We start from the raw sequence: 24,251 nt of genomic DNA on the forward strand, positions 1-24,251 counted from the left end.
TGCTTCCTATCTGTCTGATCGCTCCTTTCAAGTTTCTTTCAATGGTAACTCCTCCTCACCCACTCTCCTCCCTGTTGGTGTTCCCCAAGGGTCAGTCCTTGGACCGGTTCTCTTTTCTCTGTAAACCTCCACCCTCGGCAGTCTCATATCCTCCTTTGGCTTACAGTACCATCTGTATGCTGATGACACCCAAATCTATCTGTCCACCCCTGACCTGTCTCCCTCAGTCCTGGATAAGGTCTCATGCTGCCTGTCAGCCATCTCATCATGGATGTCTGACAGATTCCTGAAACTCAACCTGGATAAAACAGAACTCATCATCATCCCCCCCTCAAATTCCAAATCTCCCCCTGACATATATCTGTTAACAACACTGTTATTCGGCCCTCCCCTCAGGCACGTTGTCTTGGTGTCACCTTTGACTCGGCCCTCTCATTTACCCCCCATATTCAGAACATTTCCAGGTCCTGTCACTTTCACCTACGCAACATCTCCAAAATCCGCCCCTACCTGTCCCCTGAGACCACCAAACTCCTTGTACATGCTCTTATCTCCCGTCTGGACTACTGTAACATCCTTCTCGCTGGTATTCCACTAACCCGACTCTCTCCTCTACAATCTATCATGAATGCTGCAGCCAGACTCATCCATCCTTCCCATCACTCCTCTTCTGCTGCATCTCTTTGTAGTTCTCTCCATTGGCTTCCATTTCACCTTAGAATCAAATTCAAGCTCCTGTGCTTTGCCTTCAAATCCCTACACAGTTATTGTCCCACTTACATTTCTGACATGGTAAAAAAATACTCCCCCTGCCGCTCTCTCCACTCCTCCAATGACCTACTAATGACTTCCTCACTCATAACCTCATCACACGCACAGTTACAAGACTTTTCTAGAGCTGCCCCGACTCTCTGGAATGGTCTTCCTCGTCCTATTTGGCTTGCTCCTACTTTCTGCTCATTTAAAAGAGCGCTCAAAACCCATTTTTTCAAACTTGCCTACCCGGCTTCTTCTGTTAATTGAAACCACCACTACATATCTCCCATCCTATCGTGTGTGAAATTCCCCCACCTACTAGATTGTAAGCTCTTCGGGGCAGGGTCCTCTCCTCCTGTATCACTGTCTGTATGAGTCTGTCATTTGCAATCCCTATTTAATGTACAACGCTGTGTAATATGTTGGCGCTATATAAATCCTGTATAATAATAATAATAATAATAATTGTGAAAGCTGTAAGACTCTAGATATTTATAAGTTTTTAAAGTTTTCTTTTTAGAAGTCTGTGGTAGCAGCAAATGTCACACAGGAAGTACACATTTAGTGGAATGTAACACTGCTCACTGTAACGCCAACATATTGAATTTGAAAGGTGTAAGATGTAGAAACAATATTTGTTTGCAAGTACCTCCAGCTAATTATTTTACACATACTTTTCTGAAAGCAATCTTCTTGGTTATAACAAGTGACAAAGGATCGGCCCAGCAAAAATGATATTTCAGTTTATGGCAGCTGCTGGCCAGTTTGAGTATTTGGTGCTTTGGGGGCTTCATTTACTGGGGCTAAAGTATAACTATAGTTATGTACGATGTAGGCCAAACTGCTTCTTTTGTAATCTTTTATTGGACTGGGTGCTGGCACTTCAGACCTACAGTAAGCTCATCAGTAGTGAGAGATCCCTATTTATTGTACAGTGCTGTTGGCGCTATATAAATAATGTTTAATAATAATAATACCCATTGCCCGGAAAGTGTGTAGGGGGCAAAAGCTTACAAAAACTTTTATTATTATAGTTATAGTGACACTTTATTTATATAATACCAAATTTAGAATAAAGAGTGTAATCAGCCCTGTTGTGGGTCACTTTCTTTTGGAACTCTTTGACAAGTACATTTGTTCCTGGTACAACCACCTTTGCTTTAAAGAAGAATACAAATCTCTGCAGGGAGCAGTGGCCCCAATGTTTACTGTGGCTGCAAAATAAACTTCTACATCTTAAAACTTCTGGCTCTCAGGCCGTGTCCCCATCTACATTCTGCGGTTCCATCAACTGGCCCTATGGACCCATTTATACCATCGCACTGCAGAAATGTGAGTGTTACTGCAGCGTATGGTTTAATGCAGTGCTCATTATTCTAAATCACACCTTGCCAACAGACCTACATCGCAGCGCACTACAATGTACTATACACTACTGTATGTTGTGTTACAAAATACTACGTGTCTGTGCGAGTAGTGTGCACCATTCAAAAAAACACAATGGCATTGTAAGCGCAGTGTAAATGGGCCCCTATGGGATAGTGCAATAGGGGCCCGGGGAAGGGACAAAGTGAAAGATGAAGGCTCCAAGTTTTATTGATGCAGAAGGCAGACGTAGCTTTTTTGGTAAATGAAGATCGGAGGTGCTGCCTCCTGGATTGGGAGGGGATCTTTGTTTCTTGGTTCAACAAAAGAGTTTGCTTTGGTGTCCCCATTTATAATATGTCCCTACATTTCCTGTTTCATTCTGACAGCAATACAATTCTGCTGGAAGGTCTATGATTCTACTAATGAAGTACCCAGTGAAGGTAATAACCCTTTGTCATACAGTACTACTAGTCACAGTATAAAAGTCCCAGTATAATTGCTCTGACCATTACTTGGTGCTTTTCCTGCTCATTGCTCATCATTACAGATCCACACAGGCCAACAACTATCCCATCCCTGGATGGCCACACCCTTCCACAGACCATGCCCCAACAATGTCTCACCTTTGGCACAGACCACACACCCCCACAGACCACGCCCCAACAATGTCTCACCTTTGGCACAGACCACACCCCCCCACAGACCACGCCCCAACAATGTCTCACCCTCCCCTTTGCTTACATTAAGATCGTTCTGGGTCCATCATACGTGGATCCGCCAGCACGGTCGTTTGGACGACAGGCGCTGTACACACTCCAGATTCTCGTCTGATATCAGCCGAGAACTATTGGATATGTGTATGTAGCCTAAGCCATTTTCTGTTTAGTTTATACCCCCCTGGTAGCTGAAAAGAAGCTGTTTTCTTTAGTTATCTCGATAAAGTCTTGTCTGTTACACCCTTTAGGTGGTAAGTGTGCTGGCTGCTGTCTGAGCTAATCCCCAGACTTTACACCACTAATGGGATTCATGTATGAAAATTGAGTAGGACCAACATACCCCTACAGTGACCACCTCCCATCGGCTTCCTTCTGGTGTGATTGATACCATTGAGTATTTAGTTATAGTTGTTCAGTAAGTGTGGAAATGATGCTGGTAAAATCCATTGTAATTCTTTCACATCTCTGCCCAGTTTATGTATGTGATTTACACATCCCCTTCCCTTTTCATATGGAGATTAAAGGAGGGTTCCTATAGTCCTAACCCTCCCTGACCAAGGAGATGCAATATAAGCGTTGTCATGTTAGGACAGGAAATATCATTGGAAGAAAATAAATATGTTGGCCGCATCTTGGGAGTCGTAGCTTCAGTATATTACAGATTTGTTCTTGGGTTTACATGTACTTTAGGCACAATGGTGCTGCAGAGTTTTTTGTCTTTTGACTTCTCCCCAAAGTTGTGTGTGTGTGTTACAGTGCTGTGGTATGAGGTATAAAAATGTTTGGTCCAACATACATGACATCAGTCTTCTGCTTTGGAAAGTCTGTCACATGTGGCCAGTAATAGGCAGGGTAACAATGACCCATAACACAAGGGTCACCTATCCTCTGTGGTGCAGCTGATGTAGTTACCTCCTCGTGCATGCACAGAGTCCCTCATTGCTCTACTGCAACATGACAACTCCGTCCTTCCCAGCTCTCCCTGTGTAATCAGTGGAGTCCTCTCACAGTGACAAATCCAGTACAGAATGGCTGACAAAGTTATAGCAGCACTTCACTGATAACTCATGGGACTCTCAGAGCTGTCAGCTCACTTCTGCTCTGTATTCTTTTATTTGTGAGACCCAAGGTTGTGGAAAACTAATACAGGTAGTCCCCGGGTTACATACGAGATAGAGGACTGTAGGTTTGTTCTTAAGTTGAATTTGTATGTAATTTGGAACAGGTACATTATTTTAATGAATGCAATTAGGACAGATGTTTGTCTCAACATATTAGGTAGTGTCAGTTACTGTATAAAATCCTCACTGAGCTAATCACAAACAAAGCAAAAAAAATATAATAATTTATGGAGCCTAGACATTGATTAACTTCTGGAGCAAGCTGTGCTTTGATAAGCAAAAAAGACAACTGCAGAGTTTGTCTTGATCATTAAAGAGTTACAAGCTCATTGCCCTCACTGCCCTATCAGGTAACTTGCAACCTCAGCTGTGTTTAGCAAAATATTTCTTCTGCAAACCATGCAAACTGCCCCCCTTCAAGCCTCCATTCTGCACACAGCAAGCAGGGGCTGCAGGGAAGCCCTGATCATATTTTTGTGTATTACTTTTTCTTAAAGAGAAACTAAATTGAAAACTGGAAAAAAATACACTTACCTTCAATCCTGCAGGGCAGTCTGATCCATCCAGGCGTGTCTTGCATTGGGTCCCGGAGCTGGCACTCCAGGGGCCGCCATCTTCCTCTCTTCCGGATTCATCATCCTTTGTCACCCCACCCAGGCGTGAGACCTCTTGTTATTCACCCTCATAAAACCTTTCACTTCCTATTCTTCTTTCGTTATTGTTTTTACTTACATTATATCTCTTTGTGTGCCTTAGATTTTTTTTTTGTAGAATGTTTTTGAAAACAAGATATGCAAAATTTTATTTTGGAAATAACTTTTCCATGCCTCTATTTAGAGACATTATTTTGATGAGAAAATAAACTGGACTAAAGGCCCAGAATAAAAAAATGCTATTTTTATTTATGTAGTAACATTTATGCCTGGGCCATCCAGGACAAAGATTTATTTACCTTATTCCATCGCTTCTGTAGTCTGCACATCCATGAGATTTGTGGTCCATGCAGCTGCCTCTGTAAGTCGCTGTAGTTGCAGGCACTGATTTATTCCCATACAATGCTGGACTAAAAGTCCTGCAATATAAGGGGAGGACACAGAATCTGCCCACTACCTTGATTGCTAGAATCCGGAAGAAATGTGCTGGCTTCTGGGGGGGCAAAGGATGAGGTAAATCTTAATGTTATGGTTCCCTAGGAATAATAAACCTCTTCTGCACTGCAAGGGAAGTTTCTGTTTTGTTTACCTGTTGTTTAACTTTTAAATTATTGGAAAAAACTATACCTAGGACTCGTATACCCTTCGCCTACCTGGTCCGTGTACGTTTGGATGTGAAAACCGTACAGGTTGGATCAGGAGGGGTGCACTTTAGCACCCTGACTTGGGAGAGGGAGACCTTGCTTTGGTGCAGGGGGAAGATCGGAAGGCTGGGTAAAGATGTAGTGTGTGTCAATGTGTAACTTATTCTGTATAGTAAACATGTGGCCAAATAAATATTTGTAAACTAGGCACTGAAATGTATGGCAGGTGTCTTGTGTTTATTTCCAGGATGCCCTAAAACCTAGGTCACATTATTAAATAAAATACAGATGAGCCGTTAATGTCTTCCCCAATCATTCTTCCCTAGCAGACTGTGATGTCACCTATGATATTTTGTGGTCTATATGGAAGGCTGGAAACAAAAATCGGGCATAGCATCTGAGCTTTGGTAATGGTTTGCATAATGTACCCTCGGGTTTGTGGACTGCAAGTACACTGGAAGTATCTGATGTATTCAGTGTTTTTTTTATTTTTTTACATACGTTATAATTTTGTTTTATACATTCATAGTACTCCTAGTAAACAAATGTACAATAGTCCAAATCATCAGGATTTCTGATGGGTTCTGCTCTGTGCATTAAATGTTTGCAGCTCACACTACTTTGTCTGATTATTTACAGAGGAGTTCAGTATAATGGGGATAAATAGGTTTTCTTATTGGTATGCCACTTCTGTACAATTAGAATTGTAGACCTTATTATAAGTGGTAGGGTCCTCTTCTGAAGTACCAGTTTTTGTCTACTGCTGAAAAATTTGTGGAAATGATTACTTCACCACCTCAACATTTTATGCGTGTCAATATTTTCTGTTGAAAAAAAAAAAACACTTTACTGACTTTTTTTTTTAAAAAACATGTTAAATCCTTCCACTATGGGACCTCTGTACAACCAAGTATTGTAATGTTTGCCATAAAGAAGATACCACTCGGCTGTCACATGTATCTATACAGTGTAAGTGATTGCATTGACAAGGAAGGAGATTAATTATAATACAATAAGGAGATTATTTTACTGTGAGTCACGGGGGGGGGTTAGTGTACCACAATACTGCTGTACTTCCAATGCAGACTTGTTACTTTCTCTCATATACAGGAGATTTTGTTAGTTTCAAACACATTTATTGATGCAGATCAATAAATATTTGGTCGCTCCCCTTAAGAAAGTAAAATGCTAGTTCAAAGATTGTATTAAAGTCTCCAAGCCTGCAGCAGACCTTATGGTTAAAACAAGGCTGGCAGGTTTGTTGTGCCCTGGAACTGTCTTTTGTTAGAAGTAATATGTAGGATTTTTGTGCTGCTGGTCTAGTGTCACAGAACAGGCTTTCTTTTTAACATCGGGACCCCTTTAAATAACTTTCAGGTCTTAAGGGAACCTGGATATATTTACTATAACCTCAGTACATTAGTGTGATGGGAAGAATGCCTCTTACATTGCCGGTCATTGGGTAGGATGTCCCCTTACAGATTGGTCAGTTTAAGTGACACCAATGGTCCTTTTGGCATAAATTGCTCAAGAAATACCTAGCAACCTCTGGAGTAACCCAAGTTAAGAAACACTGCGTTAGAGTAACCAGAATCCTAGAACAACTTTTTGGATACTTGTACATTTTCTATAGCTTGGCAAACATTTATGAATCCTTTCATATGATCTTTAGGAAAAGATATTTGCAGATATAGTTTTAGATTGTTGCTTCCCCCACCTTCTAGATTGTAAGCTCTTCAGGGCAGGGTCCTCTCCTCCTCCTGTGTCACTGTCTGTATCTGTCTGTGATTTGCAACCCTTATTTCATGTACAGCGCTGGGTAATATGTTGGCGCTATATAAATCCTGTTTGATAATAAAATAGACTGGTGGAGAACTGACTTTTAGTCACCTAGATGTCCTGCTCCTTTATTTCAGTTCAGTATAGATCCTAGGCCCCACGCTAACAGTAGATCTGTGTAATTGCCTTTAGTTGACCAAAGCCTAGAGTGTGCTGGTTGTCATGAAAGCTGGCCTCATTGTACCATATGGTAGCTGGAAGAATGGTAAAAATGTTCTTGTTTCAAGACTTGGGAGGGTAAAGTTAAGAGCATCATGAAACCACAGGCCTTCAAACTGTATGGGGAGGATGATCTGACCCAAGAGAGCATGAGGAAGCAGGGAGTGTTTAATGGAGACTATTCTGTGTAACCAACACAAGACAGAATAAATACTGAAATCTACCAAGGCACAAAACAATACATTGGGCTGTTGTGGAAATGCATACATCATATTTGTTTTGTGTCTTTGTTGTTATGCAAGTGGTGTTAGTACCTGAATTTGACCTGGCATCTGCCTTTTGTTTTCCTTGCTTAGCAGGCCTTGTATGTGAGGGTAGAAAACACCAGAGGGCGCTCGCGAGTTCCAGTTCTGACAAGGAGTATGGTAAAATAAGATCGAGATCTAAATGACGGAGAGATGAGTTTAGTATTTTCCTGCTTTTGCCTGCACTGTCCGGTCACAGGTGGATGCCAGTCCAGGGCATTCTGGGCTCAGGGCAAGCTGATACTCACCCAACTTCCTATGGTAGTACTGTGGGAAGAGCTCTGTAATAAAATAAATATTGTAAGTATTTGTTTTTTTAATATTGGGGGCAGTTGGTTTGTTTGGGTACTGGCTGGAATTCTAAAAACAATACATTCTAAAAAAAAAAAAAAAAAAAGAGACTAAACATAATAGGAAGATGGCAAGTAAAACACATGGTGTAAATATACTTGCTTGGCCCCTTGTTTTAGGTGTAAAAATTATTTTTTTATGGTGATATTAAGCACTTTTGCATTTAATTGATGCATAATATTTTTTCGTCGTATGTTTAAACATTGTCTGCAGTATGTTGTAGATCGCTGAAATCCCTTTGTGATCGCCTGCTCTCCAGTGACTAGCTGTCGCTGATACTTTTCAGTAGTCCATAATTAAGATTCAGTCTACGCAGACGTTCTCCAGCAATTAACTTGAGCATATAAACTCAAACTCCCACGTTTGACATTCCCATTCATTCCAATGGGTCAGTCTACATGGGCTTTTGTGGGCAGCATGTTTATGAGCAATAAGGCCAAATCTACTCTGACTTTTTCCCCAGCGGTTAACCTGAGGCTTTAAAAGCCCATGTTTTAAATTCCCATGCATTCCAATTGGCTAATCTACACCAAGACGTTACCTTGAGGCACGTTTTTAGGCATTATAGATAACTCTCCATGCAATGTTTTAAAAATTAAATGAGGGGCTTTTCCTGTGTTTTTAAACACTAAAAACTTAAATGAAAGCTCCCATTGAATGTGTGAAGTGTTTTTAGACCTTTTATGAAAGCTTCAATTAAAAACAATGGAGGCTTTTATAAGTGTTTTTAGCTGGACTTTGGAATCTGGAAGCCCCCTTTAATAAGGGGACTCCTAGATCTCTGCCACCCCATCCTGGGGAAGGAGTACAGGGGTACATAAAACCCCTTACTCATTACCTGAAAGGTTTAAAATGTGTGAAAAATAAGATGAGACTGAAAGTAATTTAATAAATGTGTGTTTTGTGTAATGGTTTTAAACTTATTTTTTTTACAGTTTTTGTTTTTGTGGGTTTTTTTTTTGTTTTTTTTTTTTGTTTTTTTTTTTTAGGGAGATTTTACTTAACTTTCTGTTCTGTAGGCTCAATAATAGCACTGCAACTTAAGATGCATAATATTTTTTATATTTACTTTCATATATGTTTAGTATTTTTAGAAATTCTTAAATCTGAAAAAATGAACATACATAATTCATATTCTTTATCTTTTTGCATTCAGTAAGTACCAGTCCAGGGTTTCAGATTGCTGGTTTAGTTAGCTATCAGGTAACTTGCACCCTCATCCTAATGACTCAGTGCCTTTTATATCTGGTTGCCTGCATAACCTGAACCTGTTGTGAAATATTTTTATGGTTTGTTATTCTGGCTTTCATACACTTGAAAACCGGTTTACCTGGAGGCTTCATATCACATGGTTACAGTGCTGAAGAAGTAACTGAAATAAAACTAAGCAACAGTTATTACTAAGAAAATTCTGGCTACTGATCAGTTATTTTAAAGGAAATCTATAGTGTTTTGTAGTATGTGAACGTAAAATGTATTGGTTTTTTATTAATTATTGGGCTTTTTTTTTTTTTTTTAGATTGTATTTTTATTGAGAATTTTTCAACAGAATAACAAACAGGTAACAGTGGATCCTGACCACGGAAACAGGAGTGCAGTAAACACTTAGTCAATAAACCGTACATGAATACAGAAAAATTAAAAACCAAAATTATGAAATAAATACATACAGTAGATTTAGTGCAAATTGCCTGAGAACCAAACAAAAAAAGAAAGAAAAACAAAAGGGAGTGGGGAAATGGTTGAAGGGAGGAGTGTGACTGCGGCTTAAGTCAATTTGGGCACTTTTTTTAATATTTACCACTAACAGCCAACAAAGTGCATGTTAGAGGTGACAATTTTGTATGTTGTGTGTAATTAAATTATTTGTAGTTCCTTGTGTAAATTACAGATAGTAACTGACCCCAAGAAAAAAAATGCAGGCACCTTGGTAACCTCTGGGTTCTTTGTTATGCACACAGACTTTAGTTTATTAAGGCAAGCTTGGGGCTTCTGCGTTTCACACCTCCTACTTGGGTAATAACTTTGAGCAATGGCCTCCAATTTTCTTTATGGGTGCCTTTAGTAATTATTAGAAGAATGCTGCACAAGTCCTGAAATGTGTGTGTAGAGAGATGTTGCATTGCTGTGATAAGAAAAGTAACTGTAGACATTCATAATCTTGTGTATATTAACGTTTGTTGGAGAATCTTTAGATCTACTAAGAGCTGTGTTTTAGATATAAACTGAATGTATTTTTATAAAAAGGAACTTGTGCAATCAGACTGTAGCAAGTGTGGCTTGCTGCAAAATATTCACAATTCACTTTTATCTTGTGATTGGGAAGACAATAACTGCCTGCTAACTTTATTGTACAGTTCACAAAACCATTTTTCAATTTATATAGCAGGGTGTACCGATAATTTTTTGCACCTGATGCTGTAAAAGGGATTAGTTTTGACCAATGTGCAGTTATACGTAACAATTATGATGCTCAGAGAAACTTTTTTTTTTTTTTTTTTGTTTTTTACTTAAAACTCATTTTATAAAATGTGCCATCATTTTAGCAGCAAACATCTCTTTATTTCACCTTGCCCATTAACATATATCTAGCACATACTTCAATTTCTTGTTATGACATATGAGCTCAGTTCTTTGTTGTAAAACATGTTTTGTACCCTATTCTCAAAAAAAACTTTTGTGAAAATTATTTAGATCATGACCTCCTAATTCCCACTTTGTTAAAAGCACTAAATTAAATAAGTAAGAAGCTTGTGTATAGACCTTTCCTAACCAGCAGTCATGGAGCCCAAGAAGGAATTTAGCAGCAGCCATATCCATCAGTTAATTTGACAATAATGCAAAGACTAACTTGCCTTTCTCAATTTGTTTACATGGTTTAAGGACATATAATGCTTTAAATGTAATAACACGTGCCCTGCATCCCCTAACACAAGCACACTGTCATCCTCCCATCTGGGTGCTGTAAGGTTTTGTAATCACCATGTCACAGCAGTTGTAGTGATCATGTAATCAGAATCCATGCTGATCTCTTCCTGATCATTGGTAGAGCTGTGGGAGCCTTCTTCTGGACATCTACATAGGAATATAAATTAATAGTTTACTTTTAATAAGGCATCATGCTGTGGAACAAAAATCAAGAAGTTACCTGGAAGGGGCCAATATATGAATTTTAGGAAATAGGGGAACAGCAGCCCTACTAATTTTGGTGATTTTTTTTTTTTTATGGTTGTATTCAGTGAATTTTGGTGGTGGACCTTTACAAATTTGAACTTGCATCACTCCAGTTCCAATGTTTTGGGGCCCTTTCAACATACAACTTTTGTTTGAACCAGTTGTATATTAGTGTTGGTGGTTAGGGTTTAAAATTCTAACTTATTAAAATGTTAGAATCCCCTGCAGAGGTTTTCTGGATCGGGTTCTGCATGGTCCAGTTACCCATCTTTGTCTCGTTGCACCGCCATCTTGCTGGTCTTTGGGCTTCTGCCTACTTTGCCCAATCTGGCACTGTACAGGCGTGAGATCGGGTGATGTAGCCTGCTGTAGGTGGACAGAATTGCAGGGAGATCGGCATTTTCTCTCCTATTAAACAAAAAGCTCCTTCAATCTCTGACATTTGTAAAAGGAGTCTCCTGAGATTCGTCATGTGGTTATCCCAGGAGGCTCTGCGCTGCCATTCTGTCTTTATCACTGCATTAAACCTGGAGTTGTCTACCCCTTTTGTGTAAAGTAAAAATCCTGGTGATTGGGTCCCCTTTATTAGTTTATTAGTTCTGTGCCTAACCATAGCTGTCACATCCTAATACACGGGTTTAAATGTGTCCCAGATAATTGGTAAACAGCATTGCTTTGTTGTCCCACTGACTGCAGCCTGGGAAATTTGTGAGAACTGTGACATCAGCACAACACAAAGTCAATCCTAAATGTTTTGTTTTTGTTTTTTGTTTTTTAACAGTTGTTTGCTCACAACATGTGCTAATGACTTACAAGTGGTTGTGACATCATGGTTGCCTTGCAGATCTTTCTGCTTGCATAGGGTCCACCAGTTGCAATTTAAATGCTCATTGTAAAGTTGCAGTTGTCTGTCATAGTATTGTGTGTACCTTTTCAGACCTCCGTACAGACGCATATTCTGCTGACCATACTTGGAGATTTGATCACTAGCTATAATCTGAGCGCTACCTCTGGCAGCCTGATGTAGTATTAGACTTTGCAATTTTACCAAATATGTGGGTTTACATTAACAAGCCACAACCTGCCAATGGTGTTCATTGTATAAGCAGATTTTTCTTTATTTCTAAAAGATATTCTATATCTTTTTTAGCCTGCTGTTGTTCAGGAAAATTAATAGTGTCTTTTTGTGGTTGTGTGGAGATTTTTCTCAATTCCTGGTTCAAACAGGAACAGGGGACAACAGAAAGCAAGGGAAGCCTCTACAATGTGAAGGAACATCCTTTCTTACAGTTTAAGCCTGGCTGTGGTTTTACTTCACTCTCACCAGCCCATCCAAAACATATTACCCTTTGTATACTATATAACATTTGTTAAACTCAAAATATACTGAAAAAAAGGAAACTAGCACTCTGTGCAGATTATGTTCCTTATGGCTAAGTGCTTTTTACCTCAGCTGATACAAGGCAGGATGAATCCAAAATATTAGAGACTGGTGCTTTGGTAATCTGCTGCATTTATAAAGGGCACATGTACTGTGAATATACATAGGCTACCTTTGGTTGAAACTTAAAATGTGTTGGTTTTAAAAAATGTTTTTTGGCTGTTGTGCTGCTTCAGGAACCTGAAGAAAAATTAAAAAAAAAATGGAATGAGTTAATGGTCTTACTTTTTTTTTCATATTACTTATTGCATTTGTTTTTGGTTACTGTCAGTTTGTAGATATAAAATGTGAATTTTTACAAGCAGGTCAGCAATGCTGCCCCCCCCCCCCCCTTCCTTGTGAACATTTTTATCATTGTCACCAATTTTTGGTATAAAAATAGTGACTAGAACAGTTGAGTGACATTTTAGCCTTTGTTTTAAAGCTGATTGCAGGATTGGGTGTACTACTGGGACCCTTTGTTCTTCAGTGAATATTAATTTATCTGAATTACATTTTTGTCTCATCTTGCAGGTTTTGCTGCCATTTCCTTTCCAAATAAATGTGCTATCTTTATCCTAACTTAGTTTTGTTTTGTATTTATTACAGGTGTTTTCCAATATGCTTCATGTGTTCGATTTGAAGTAAAAGATTCAAATAACAAGACCTGCATATTGGCTGACCTGTCTGTTAATTTCACAGTTGAATACAGTGCTGGTACCAAACAGGTAAAGTATAGAAAAGTTATGTTTATATTTTCTTGTTACTTTGATTGGGTCAATACATAAGGAATGGACAGGGTCAGGAACAATACAAAGTATGATGTAATAAATGATGCTCAATTGGTGTTAAGAAAATATCCCCCATACACCACCAGCCTGAACCGTTGATAAAAGGCAGGATGAATCCATGCTTTCATGTTGTTTACACTAAATTCTACCCCCATCAAATAAATGTAGTAAACACAGAAACCCAGACATATCAGACCAGGCAATGTTTTTTTCCAACTTCTTCTTGTCCAATTACAGTGAGTGCATAAGAATTGTTGCCTCAGGTACCTGTTCTTAGCTTACGGGAGTGACGCCCAGCGTGACCCTTTTGCTTCAAGGTTCAACCTATTGTGCATTCAGAGATTTTCTTCTCCCATACCTTGTTGTCATGAGTGGTTATTTTAATTATAATTTGCCCTTTTCTCAGCTCGGGGTGGTCTAGCTGTTCTCCAGCCTCTGGTATCAGCAAGCTATTTTTTACCCAGAGAGCTGCTACACGCTGGAATTATTTAGAGCAGCCCACCTAGCATGAACAACGTCATGTACAAAGTTACTTGAGTTACCTTTTTTCCTCTCATTTGGTCGAAGTCCTCACAAAAAAAAAAAGGAACATTGTTTAAATTGTCCAGATGCCATTTCTGTTATAAAGTGGGCATGTTTGTAAAGCCAACATGTTAACTGTACTAACAAATATTGTAGTTTTTGTATTGATAATCTGGTAAAGGAATGAAAACAAATATAAACGTATATATTATCAATGCATAGTCATCAAAATACAAAATCTTGCACAATAGTAGTTTAAACTCATCTGAAAATGCCATCATGCGCCAGACAATGTATACTACAATTTTTCTATATTCTTAAACCCCCGTGTATTTTATAGCGTATAATTCTGACATGGAAAATGCACACAAAGGCTTTTGAGAGGGACTTGTCTGGTAATAAGAACCTTTTTTTGTTTTGAATAGAGAATGGGAAAAGTTACCCCTCTATGTTTATTTTGTGTCCCATCATTGATATTTTCATTGATCTCCTCTCTAGAGACACAACAGTATGTGAACTAAATTTCTCTGACAGTTGTCACTGCAACAGTTGCTCAAATTTCTCAGATTTCTGCTCCGTTCCTGTTCTGATGATAACTCGTGTTCAGTTCTCTTTGTCCCGGTGACCACCATAACCCAAAAAGAAAGTATTGTTGATAATGAAAACCCTATAACCATCCACTATGCTGCACTGACGTTGTTGGCAGTTGTGTGAAGGGTGCTTGGCTACATGTACTACCATTTACATCCAAGAAAAGTCATCTTTGCATATATTGAGAAGGTTTTACTGTGATATACAATATACCAATGTTTTGGGGACTGCATGTGAGTCTGTGTATTACCACCACCCAACTTTACAGCTTTATTTCATTTACAAATTTTGGTATGTGTGTAACCTTTAATAAAGGTTATTATGCAGTAATTACTTTTTTAATGTAAAAATGTGGTTCATTTATTTACTTTTTCTAATTGTCTAGGAAACAGCTCACTTTGTGTTACCAGAGACTTCGACTGTGGCTTCAAAGAGCACTTGCGGCCAAGATAAAGAAGCACCACTTTTAGTCATTGCATTTGGAAATCATTCCCTCAGTGTAAACTTTACTAAGTCTGATGGCAGCTATCAGGTTGATGAACTGGTTTTTATATACAATCTTTCAGACAAAGTTATTTTCCCTGGAGCTTCCGAAAATGGTGAGTGGATTATTTTATGCCGAGTTAAATCGGCATATTTATTTATACATCTAAACTCTCATTAAAATATATGATTTTTATTTTGTATTTTAGGAACTAAGGAAATATCTACAAATAAAAGTGCAATATCTGCCAAAACAAATTCTGTGTACCGTTGTTTCAACCCGCATCTCCTCAGTTTTGAAAATGTCAACATAACATTTTATGATGTCAAGTTGGAAGCATATTTGAGCAATAACACATACAGCAAAGATGGTAAGAAATCTCATTGTTCTGTACTACAACCTTCTCCATGTGATGGATTTGTATATTTTGTATTTCTAATGCTCCAAACAAAACACATTTTTTCATGTGTACAATATGCACAATATTATGTCAGGCTTTTATCCAGCCTGCAGGGGAGGATATTAGACTCCCTTTTCTCATAGTTGGCTATAATAAGTTTACTAAAAAAGGATCCGATTTTAGGTATTTGGTAGCTCAACTTGAAAAGAGTCATAAAGATGACTTGCATCCTATCCGACCTAATATAAGTTAAGTTACATCCTATTATAAGTTAATCCAATTTTTTATGGCATTTTGTATTAAGGTTGGCTACTTTCATTTACATCACTTTAGATAACTCATAGTGGTCTAGGAATCCTATTGTAACAGATTGTAAGTTTTACATTAAATGTTGAAGTTCAGTGAAAATAATGTTAGTTTATGGAAAAATGAAAACAGTATTTTCTCCCTAAATCTATCTACTGCAGTGGGGGCAACAACTACAAGTGTTCTATGTGCAGTGAATCTGGAATCCCTCTTCTATGTGCTCTTTTGAGTCGCACCTCTACTTGACACCAAATTTATATAAACATTCGTAATTTAAGAGATTGTACGTGATCTGCTAAGACAAGCTGCCTAACCTCCTAATAAAAGAAACTTGTCACAACAGAATATTTGCGCAAAGGGGTTTACTAGCCCCTTTATGACAATAAAAAAAATTAAGGTAAAAACAAATGTTTCTATGTATTGATGCACTCCTGTCATTCCTTCTAAAGACAGACATACTCCCTAGTCATCCATTCCAGTCAATATGAATTCACATCTAATCTGATAAAAGCAACATTATTTGATAGGACATTATGTGCAGAGACTAATTTACAGATTTACCCTATATGTATGTGCCCTGCTGCAGATATCTTTACCAAGTAAAATGTGTATCGCTGTCTTTGGGCTAAAAGGATATGTAACAATCCTTGGAAATGGACAGGCACAGGGAAGATCTCTGCACCATTGTCCACCCTGTAGTATAGAGTATCAATTTAGGATGGATCTTTCTTTAATTGTATTGATGTACCATTACTTTTTGTGTCTCCTATGTATTGTCTTTATTATATAATACATCATTTTTTTTTTCATAAATAATTTAGAATCTCCCTGCAGTGAAGATTTTACTCCTACCACCGCTCCAACTCCTGCACCAACCACTGCACCTGTAAAGCCTACACCTGAGGTTGGGGAATACAGAGTTAATGGAACATCTGGGGCAGCATGTTTATTGGCCAAAATGGGCTTGAAGCTTAATTTCACCTACAGCACAAAAGATGGCAAAGTAAGTGTGTAGATGGTTTGTGTATCTTTCAGTGTATGAAATACTGACATATTACATTCACCACATTTCAAAGTGTAGCTTTAAAGTGTCTTTGCTAGTTTTCATTAGAACTTGTAAACACTAAAACTGCTGCCATCCTTCCTGTTAAACTGACCATATTTCAGACAGGTAAACATGGTCAGTTTAATAAGTGAGGGGAAATCTCTCTGATGGAGCACCAGATAGCAGTGACACCTGACAGAAGCTTTAGACTTACTCCATACTATCTAAAACAGAGGTAGGCAAACTTCGGCCTTTAGGCCAGATTACGGCCTAGCCAGTATTCCAGTACGGCCTAGCGCCCCACTAGTTATTTATTGTTGGATCCGGCCTAATTGAATTGTCGCAATATCGTGAGACAAATTGTTATTATCCAATGCTGCAACAAAGCCCAAGAGATCGAATCTCAAGAGGCATTTTGATGCCACGCACGTACAGAGACTACACTGCAGAAGACTGAGGCTGTTCGCTTGCAGTCACGGTTGGAAAAAACCTTTCCTTTGACACCTTGTTTTTTTCTGGCCTAGTGACCTCCTGAAAGGGCCTAGTAGTCCCAAAAGTTTGCCGACCCCTAATCTAAAACAAAAAAAAACAAAAAAAACAATTTTGACTGGTGATGCACCAAATAAAAGAAATGACAAGTCAAGAATTTTTGCACTCACTCTTTGATGCTCATTTTATTAACCACCCCTAGCGTTCTAATTCAGACCAAATTTCCATGCAAAAAGCGTTTTATTTTTTTAAGCATTGAAATTTATTTGACGTTGTAGGCTATAATTTTTAGACATAACTCACCGAAATGTGTCCAATATTTAATAAATGTAATAATAAACTTTAATAAAAAAAACAAAAAAAAAATTGTTAAACATGTAATGTAAGTGTACAGTAGCATATATTATTTATATATGTATGTATTTGTTTTGGACTCAATACAGCTATTTTTTGTATTGAATCCAATACAAAATTATTTGAATTTCCTGCCGATCTGCCCGCATGCAACGACGTCACCAGGAAACCCCGGAGAACGTCTTTGCATTGCGCGGCTGCAGCTTGAAGAAGACGGACGTGTCCCCAGGATCTGCGGGGATAAGCAGGACGTCAGGGAATGACAACAGAGCAAGGTAAGTAGGGTTTTATTATGTTTTAGGTACCCCAAGTGTAACTCGGGATAACCGCTATCTGCAGGTAAAATCCACCCCGAGTCACACTCGGGAATACTGGGGGGATTAATGAAGGATGGATCTAGTTTTGTATCATACAGTGCTGTCCGGTCATATATTGCTCCCCGCTCAGGCTGGAAGCTGTTTTGTAATCTTTAAAGTTGAGGGCTTAAGAGGCAATTTGCATATATTTCACAGCACACCAAACCCTCATATTCTGGATGTGGGATAGAGGATTAGATGAGTGTAGTGTGACACAATCCTTCTTGTGAACTTGTGGACAATTTTCTCCATGCTCTGGAAAACTAATCTTTCCGATTGGGATAATTAATGGCTGGGTGAATAATCCTGCTGGAAATGATCACCTATAAACATTCCTGAGCACATGTACATAGTTACTATTCCTTACCATGTTCAAAACTACCAAAACATTTTGAGGAATACATGGATTTTTTTTGCCTCCAGAAAAAGTTACCCCTTACTTAGCACAAATATGTGCTGACTTAATGTTTTGCATTTATTTTTCTTGCAGGTGTCCTTTTATGAATATAATATTATCCCCAAAAACATCACCTTTCATGGCCACTGCACTAATAACTCAGCAGCTCTGACCCTTTCTTCAAGTGTGGATCAAGTTGAAATCTTATTCAACTTTACACTGGTAAGTATAATGAATATGTAGCCACACTAATGATGCTAAAATAATTACACACGCACACCAAGAAACAGGTGTTGTATTTCATTTGATTGATATCGTTATATCGCTTTTTAACCATTTTGGAAGACAATTTTATTAGTGTTTATTTTTAATTGTGTCGCTGTTGAAGGGGAACTCTACTCATGTATGTTGTTCATTGTTTTTTCATGTTTAATACTTTTATGCTCTCTTGAAAAGTACAAAGTGACCATCTTAGATTTGAGAAATGCTCTTCAACCTTGAATAAACAGCAGATTTGTTCTCTATAAAACTACTTGGCAAAAGAAAATGGTTTGTTACAGGTTATTCACTGGGCTTCTCTCTTGCCTAAATACATACAGTTGGAAGGAAGTATTCTTTAAATTTAATTATACATTTCAGGATAAATTGTTTACTTGTTGTGGGTTTAAGTCTTAAAATCAGTAGCAGATACATCCAAACTTCCAATATGTCCATCTATTCATATATTTATACATATGTTTTGTTTCAGAACACTACTGTGAGCCAAGTTTACCTCAGCCAAGTCCATGTTATCGCTACTATTCCTGATGCTAAAGGTAATTTACAAGATTTATCTAAGATGTGCACAGTCTGTGTAACTTAACTGTGTGGTACTGATAACATTTTTCCTTTTAATGTGGCAGATCCCAAGTTTGAAGGGGACAATGCCAGCCTGTCATACATGCAGACAACAGCACACAAGTCCTTTAAATGTAACACTAAGCAAACTTTTCAGATTACAAGCAACTTTTCAATTGATACCTACAATCTTCAGCTCCAAGCATTTGATATAGAAGACAACAAATTTGGACCTGGTAAGACACTATTTTTTGTAGTTTGTACCATCTTTGATCTGTAACCGGATAGAAAAGTTTTGTGTATTTAGTTGTTTTTTTCTTTGTCATGATAACGACATTACAGATAAAAAAAATATTTTTTCCATCTTCTGCACCTAGTAGTTTGATACTTACAATACATATACAAAACTTTATTTCAATCCTAAAAAAAAAATCCTACTTTGATTGCTGCTAGTATGTTCCTGACATCCAATTCTTGCAATAAAATAGATGCAGTAATAAGAAATTAAATGTGTGTAAGTTTTTAACTGAGAGCCAGGCTGGCAGGTCAGAGAAACACACAACATTTGAATTATCTTAACAGCAGTCTAATGTAATGTGGTGTATTGTAAAATGTTATATTTTTACATTCTCAACTAAACCGTAAATAGGATACCTTTTAATTTAAAATAATAAAAAAATACCCTAATACAGGAAATTTGAAGGGACCAGTTCAAGGCCCTAATGCAGCAACTATCATCATAATGTTTGGTGCAATGAAAATTATAAATGTAATACCTATACGCTGGTATTATTTATATAACTTGCTACTTCCAGGGCTGTCATCTAATGTTCAACAGATGCTTCTCCGCCCTAGATTTGGTATGCAGTGGCCCCATCAGAAAGTTACTTCTATTGATGACCGATGTGACTTGTAACCTGTAAAGTTCAGACACATTCGTATTGTGAATGTAGATGTATAATACACAGTTGTGTACTGGGGGTATCTTAGTTCTGTATTCACAGAGATTAAAGTGCATTTGGTGCCACACAAAACTGTCCAGTTCAGCGGTCGCCAACTGGTGATCTTCAAGAAAATGTTGGGGGTCCATGACTCTGGACAGTGCACCCCCGAGCAGGGTCAGGAGAAGGACCCCGCTGGGGTGGCGCACCGGCCAGAGTCGTGGACCATGTCCCCAGCACAACTCCCAGGCTCAGGGAAGTGGGCAGACTGTGTCCCTGGACACAGGCTCAGATCCGCTATGGGAGAATGGGGTTATGTAATCATGATGTCACTATGTGGGAGGTTTCTTCCTCTTTGGGTGACACCGGCTCCCCGCGCATGCGTGGTTATAAGACAGTTTATTTTAGTGGTCTGCAGGACCGATAAGGTTGGGACCACTGGTCCAGTTGGTGGCCTGTAAATTCCAAAACCCAATTTGGTTAAAAAAAAAAAAAAAAAAAAAGCTAAACAGTGCCACCTAGTGCTTAGAACTGGAATTTTTTTTTTTTTTTTTTAAAGCAAGTCTGCCATGCCAATATTCCATTTAAAAGATTTTATTTGGTAGTCAACTCTGATATTGTGAATCACTGACCTGTAACAATCCTACTCAGACCTTCTGCCTTAACTTGCTGCATACCTGATCCAGGTCAGCAATTTAGGAAATACTGATGTCCGAAATAGTTAGTGACCCCCCTCATATATTATTCTAGTTAACACTAACACTGTGTGAATTGTAGGTCTAGGCGCATATGGCAATCCAATTAGTTTCCTTCTGTTCCTTAAATTTGAAAAAAATCAAATTTAATATTTTAAAAACACATTTTAGTGTTAGTAGATTTTTTATTGGTTAGCCACCTATAATCTTCTTTTTAGCAGTATTTATCCTGGGAGAGGGAGTACAAGCAGAAGAAGCCAGTTAGGCCTTGCTGCCAAGCACATGTGTTGGCGAGAGATAGCATTTTTGTGCTACTTATTCCGTCCAAAGGTGTTGGAGGTGTCCAGTTTTTTGCTGTAGCTGCAGTGAAGTTCCTTAACCTGACGGTGGCTTCATTGGAGATACTGGACCTGGCTGTGATGTCTCACAGGGTGGTTGGTTTAAAACACTTGCTGTAACAACTTCCTGATGCTTTGACAAATAAAGCGGTTCCCAACTGGGAATGTAGCCTTTTGTCCAGAGACTATTATGTGGGCCTATTATGTTTTATTATAGCTGGTTCTATTTGGCACTTTTAAGCTGTTGATACATGATTTCTTTCATTTTACTGTTTGTCTTGTAGCTGTGGAATGTGCAGAAGATCAGAATGGCATGCTGGTGCCCATCGTGGTTGGTGCCGCTCTTGCTGGGCTTGTCTTAATTGTGCTGATTGCATATCTCATTGGAAGAAAGAGAAGTCATGCTGGATATCAAACAATATAAAAAAAGTATTTTTTTCCTTTTGATGTAAATTTTACCACTAGCTCTTTACAAAATTGCAATGAGCCAACATTCTTAATTAGGGAGTTTCACTTGCGCAAGCAAGATTTCATGCAAAGTGCTTCATAATATATTTTGGTGTTTTTAATGTGAACTGCCATCAGAAAGCATATATTTACTATGCACAACAGATGTGGTCATGAAATAGGAGGAGGAATTCTCATAAAAGTAGGAAGCTTTAAAATAAGATATTCTCGCTGGGGGATGCACTATTCTCAGTAGGGTTTCAATAACACTCAACTTACTCAAAAAGGGAATTAGTTCAATACTATGGGTATTATTAATCACTGCAGGGCACACTGCATCAAAACAGAAATGACTTACATAATCTAAATGTAACAGGTTGTGGTGTTTTCTTTGGGTTCCAGTGGTGATCCTACCTTTTTCTCATACAGCTAAGAACAAGAGTCAATCATGTGCTCATGCAGGGCATTAACAATGCACTATTTTAATTATTCTAAGTCTTGTTTGCTGTTCTGGATGCTCTGCTTTTTCAGAGCTGTTAATTTTCTAAAAAGAAAACTATAAACTTGGGTGTTTTTTTTTTTTTCCTGAAATAATTTTGTCTTCTTAGTTTGCAATGAAATAATTGGAAGTTATATTTCTGCACATGTGTACAGTATAGATATGTATATGCAGATTGCCTAGCTTGATGCTTGGTTGGAATTGTACACTGCAAGAAATGTTTGCATTGCCTTAACAATGCTAATAAAAGTTGTTGTTTTTTCTTTAAAGTGTTGTATTTTTCTGTAGTAATGGTGCTTCCACGCAATTGCATATTTTAGGACTTTTATTTCTCAATAAAAGCGTGTATCAAAACTTACCCAGATGGAAAGCAGAATGGTTTGTGTTAGGATAGGTTGGAAAGAGTAGAACACCTTTTTATTAGAAACTAATTTGTCCCATTTCTCTTTGGCTGTGATCTGACAATGTTGTCCACAGCCATTGCACCATGGATGGCAAGCTTCTGATAAGACTTCCTATGAATGGGAATGATCTTGGTGTCTAATACAGCATGGAAAGCCTAGTGGTCCACAAAGGGTACATTAGTTTATATCTTAGATTTTGTTAAGCAAAATGCTTTGCTAGCCAAATCCTGCAGTTTGCAGCACATTTATATTTTCAATAGGTCCTAAAAGTTGGTTTGCAAAAACAGATCGATCTTTCTTTGTAACATGACTGAGTGGGGCTCAAAGGCATGCAGCTTTAATGATTTTTGCATGTTGCCTGAAGTTGTTGTGATTATCTAGGTTAGGGTACCCACACAGAGTTCTGTCTAACCATTGGATGTATTCGTATAAAGGTTTTAAACCTGGTTCACCCTATAATATTGCGTGTATGGATTTAGGTTGGTCTTTGTTTTGTATTAAAAATTCCATATGCTATATGATACATGAGAAACCCTTGTATTATATTGCAAGTGACCATGGTACCTGGAGGGGATTGCTGGTGAGTTCACTTCAATATATGATAAAAAAAATCTTTAGGAATCGTGGCATAAATAATGAAAAGTCTACTGTGCATTGAAAATATTGTACAGTAGCTAATCCATTATCTATATAAATTTATATACCAGTCCATATGTCTTCTCTTTAAAAGAGAACCACACTCTGCTTCAGTGTGATGTGTAAGGGGTTATATGTCAAGTAGCCTGCAGTCCTAGCTGGTAAATCTGGAAACCACATGAACTTCTAGGTGGAAATGGTGTCAACATGTACATCTTGGGCTACTGATGATTCAGGTGAATCTTGACAATAAGGTGTTGGTAAATGGAAAAGATTTCCCTATAAACAAAATAAAATTTGCCCCTACAACACGGTTTACCAAATTTGAGACTTTTGTGAATATAACACATTATGTATAATAAATGATGTCTCAAACATTTTTAATCGGTCCCTTATGGCAATAACACAACATAATGAAAAAAAAAAAATTTTTTTAAATGAAAATTCAGTCTGGTTATTGGCAGCCTGATCACCTTTTAGCATTTAAACTGGTTTCTGGAAGGTACTATATATGACCAGACCTTCCTACCAAAAATGTTCCGAAAAGCACGCTAAGGAAAATACCGTTTATTTTTTTTCAACTATTAAATGAAAGCGTAAAAAACTCCCCCACACAGGGCATGCGCAGAAGGGGCATTTACTTTGACTGAGGAGAAAGTGATGCCAATCATGCATGTGCAATGAGAGATCCGCTTCCCTTTTTTCTGCCCTTTATAGCAGACTACATTACCTGATTACACACCTGTGCAGTGCGAGATCAGGTGATGGAGCAAGAAGACTGAAGATGGCTGCATCTGGTGCTTCCTCGGCACCTGGAAAAAGAATTCCAGGATAGCGTGGGACTGGATTGAGGAAAGGTATATAAAACCTTTTCATATGGAAAGAGAGGTTTTGCTTCACATTTAATCTGGAACAAGCTTATAAAAGAGAAAGGCAAATAAAATAAATCTTATGCCTTGTTCTTTATTTGCAGCCTTAAGTTTCAATAGTAACCTTTTTGCACAGGCTAACAATATTAGTCTATGAAAATTCCACCATTCAAGTCCATGCCTTGCAGTAGAGCAAGGAAAATTATAGCCGCCCCCTCCAAGCCTCTTCGAATCTAGGGAAGCCTGTTGGAATCTAGATGTCTGTACGGCGGACATCCTTAACTCAGGGACTACCTGTATACTTGTCCAGCATGAGGTTGTTAAAGCAACATGTATAGAAATCA

The 24,251-nt window shown here is 38.2% G+C and overlaps 1 protein-coding gene and 1 long non-coding RNA gene across 2 annotated transcripts; both read left to right on the plus strand.

The window, feature by feature from the left end:
- Positions 1-2,880: 2,880 nt before the first annotated feature.
- Positions 2,881-9,638, plus strand: LOC140331385 (uncharacterized). The gene is made up of 2 exons (XR_011920923.1): positions 2,881-7,861; positions 9,432-9,638. It is a non-coding gene; the product is annotated as an uncharacterized lncRNA (long non-coding RNA).
- Positions 9,639-11,337: 1,699 nt separating this feature from the next.
- Positions 11,338-22,267, plus strand: LAMP1 (lysosomal associated membrane protein 1). The gene is made up of 9 exons (XM_072401950.1): positions 11,338-11,421; positions 13,094-13,234; positions 14,796-15,009; positions 15,103-15,264; positions 16,422-16,603; positions 18,335-18,463; positions 18,990-19,056; positions 19,144-19,314; positions 21,337-22,267. The coding sequence occupies exons 1-9, from the start codon at positions 11,338-11,340 to the stop codon at positions 21,474-21,476; spliced, it is 1,290 nt and encodes a 429-aa protein (XP_072258051.1). The 3' UTR covers positions 21,477-22,267.
- The last annotated feature ends 1,984 nt before the right edge of the window (positions 22,268-24,251 follow it).

Source organism: Pyxicephalus adspersus, chromosome 1 (genome assembly GCF_032062135.1).
Source record: "Pyxicephalus adspersus chromosome 1, UCB_Pads_2.0, whole genome shotgun sequence".
NCBI lineage: Eukaryota > Metazoa > Chordata > Amphibia > Anura > Pyxicephalidae > Pyxicephalus > Pyxicephalus adspersus.

What these genes read in the sequence shown, in the direction of transcription:
- LAMP1 (XM_072401950.1), top strand. Translation starts at nt 11,338, where the DNA reads ATGGTCCAGTTACCCATCTTTGTCTCGTTGCACCGCCATCTTGCTGGT. An exon ending in ACAGCACAAAAGATGGCAAA is followed by an intron (nt 16,604 to 18,334) that starts GTAAGTGTGTAG and finishes TTTTTCTTGCAG; the next exon opens with GTGTCCTTTTATGAATATAA. An exon ending in AGACAACAAATTTGGACCTG is followed by an intron (nt 19,315 to 21,336) that starts GTAAGACACTAT and finishes TTTGTCTTGTAG; the next exon opens with CTGTGGAATGTGCAGAAGAT.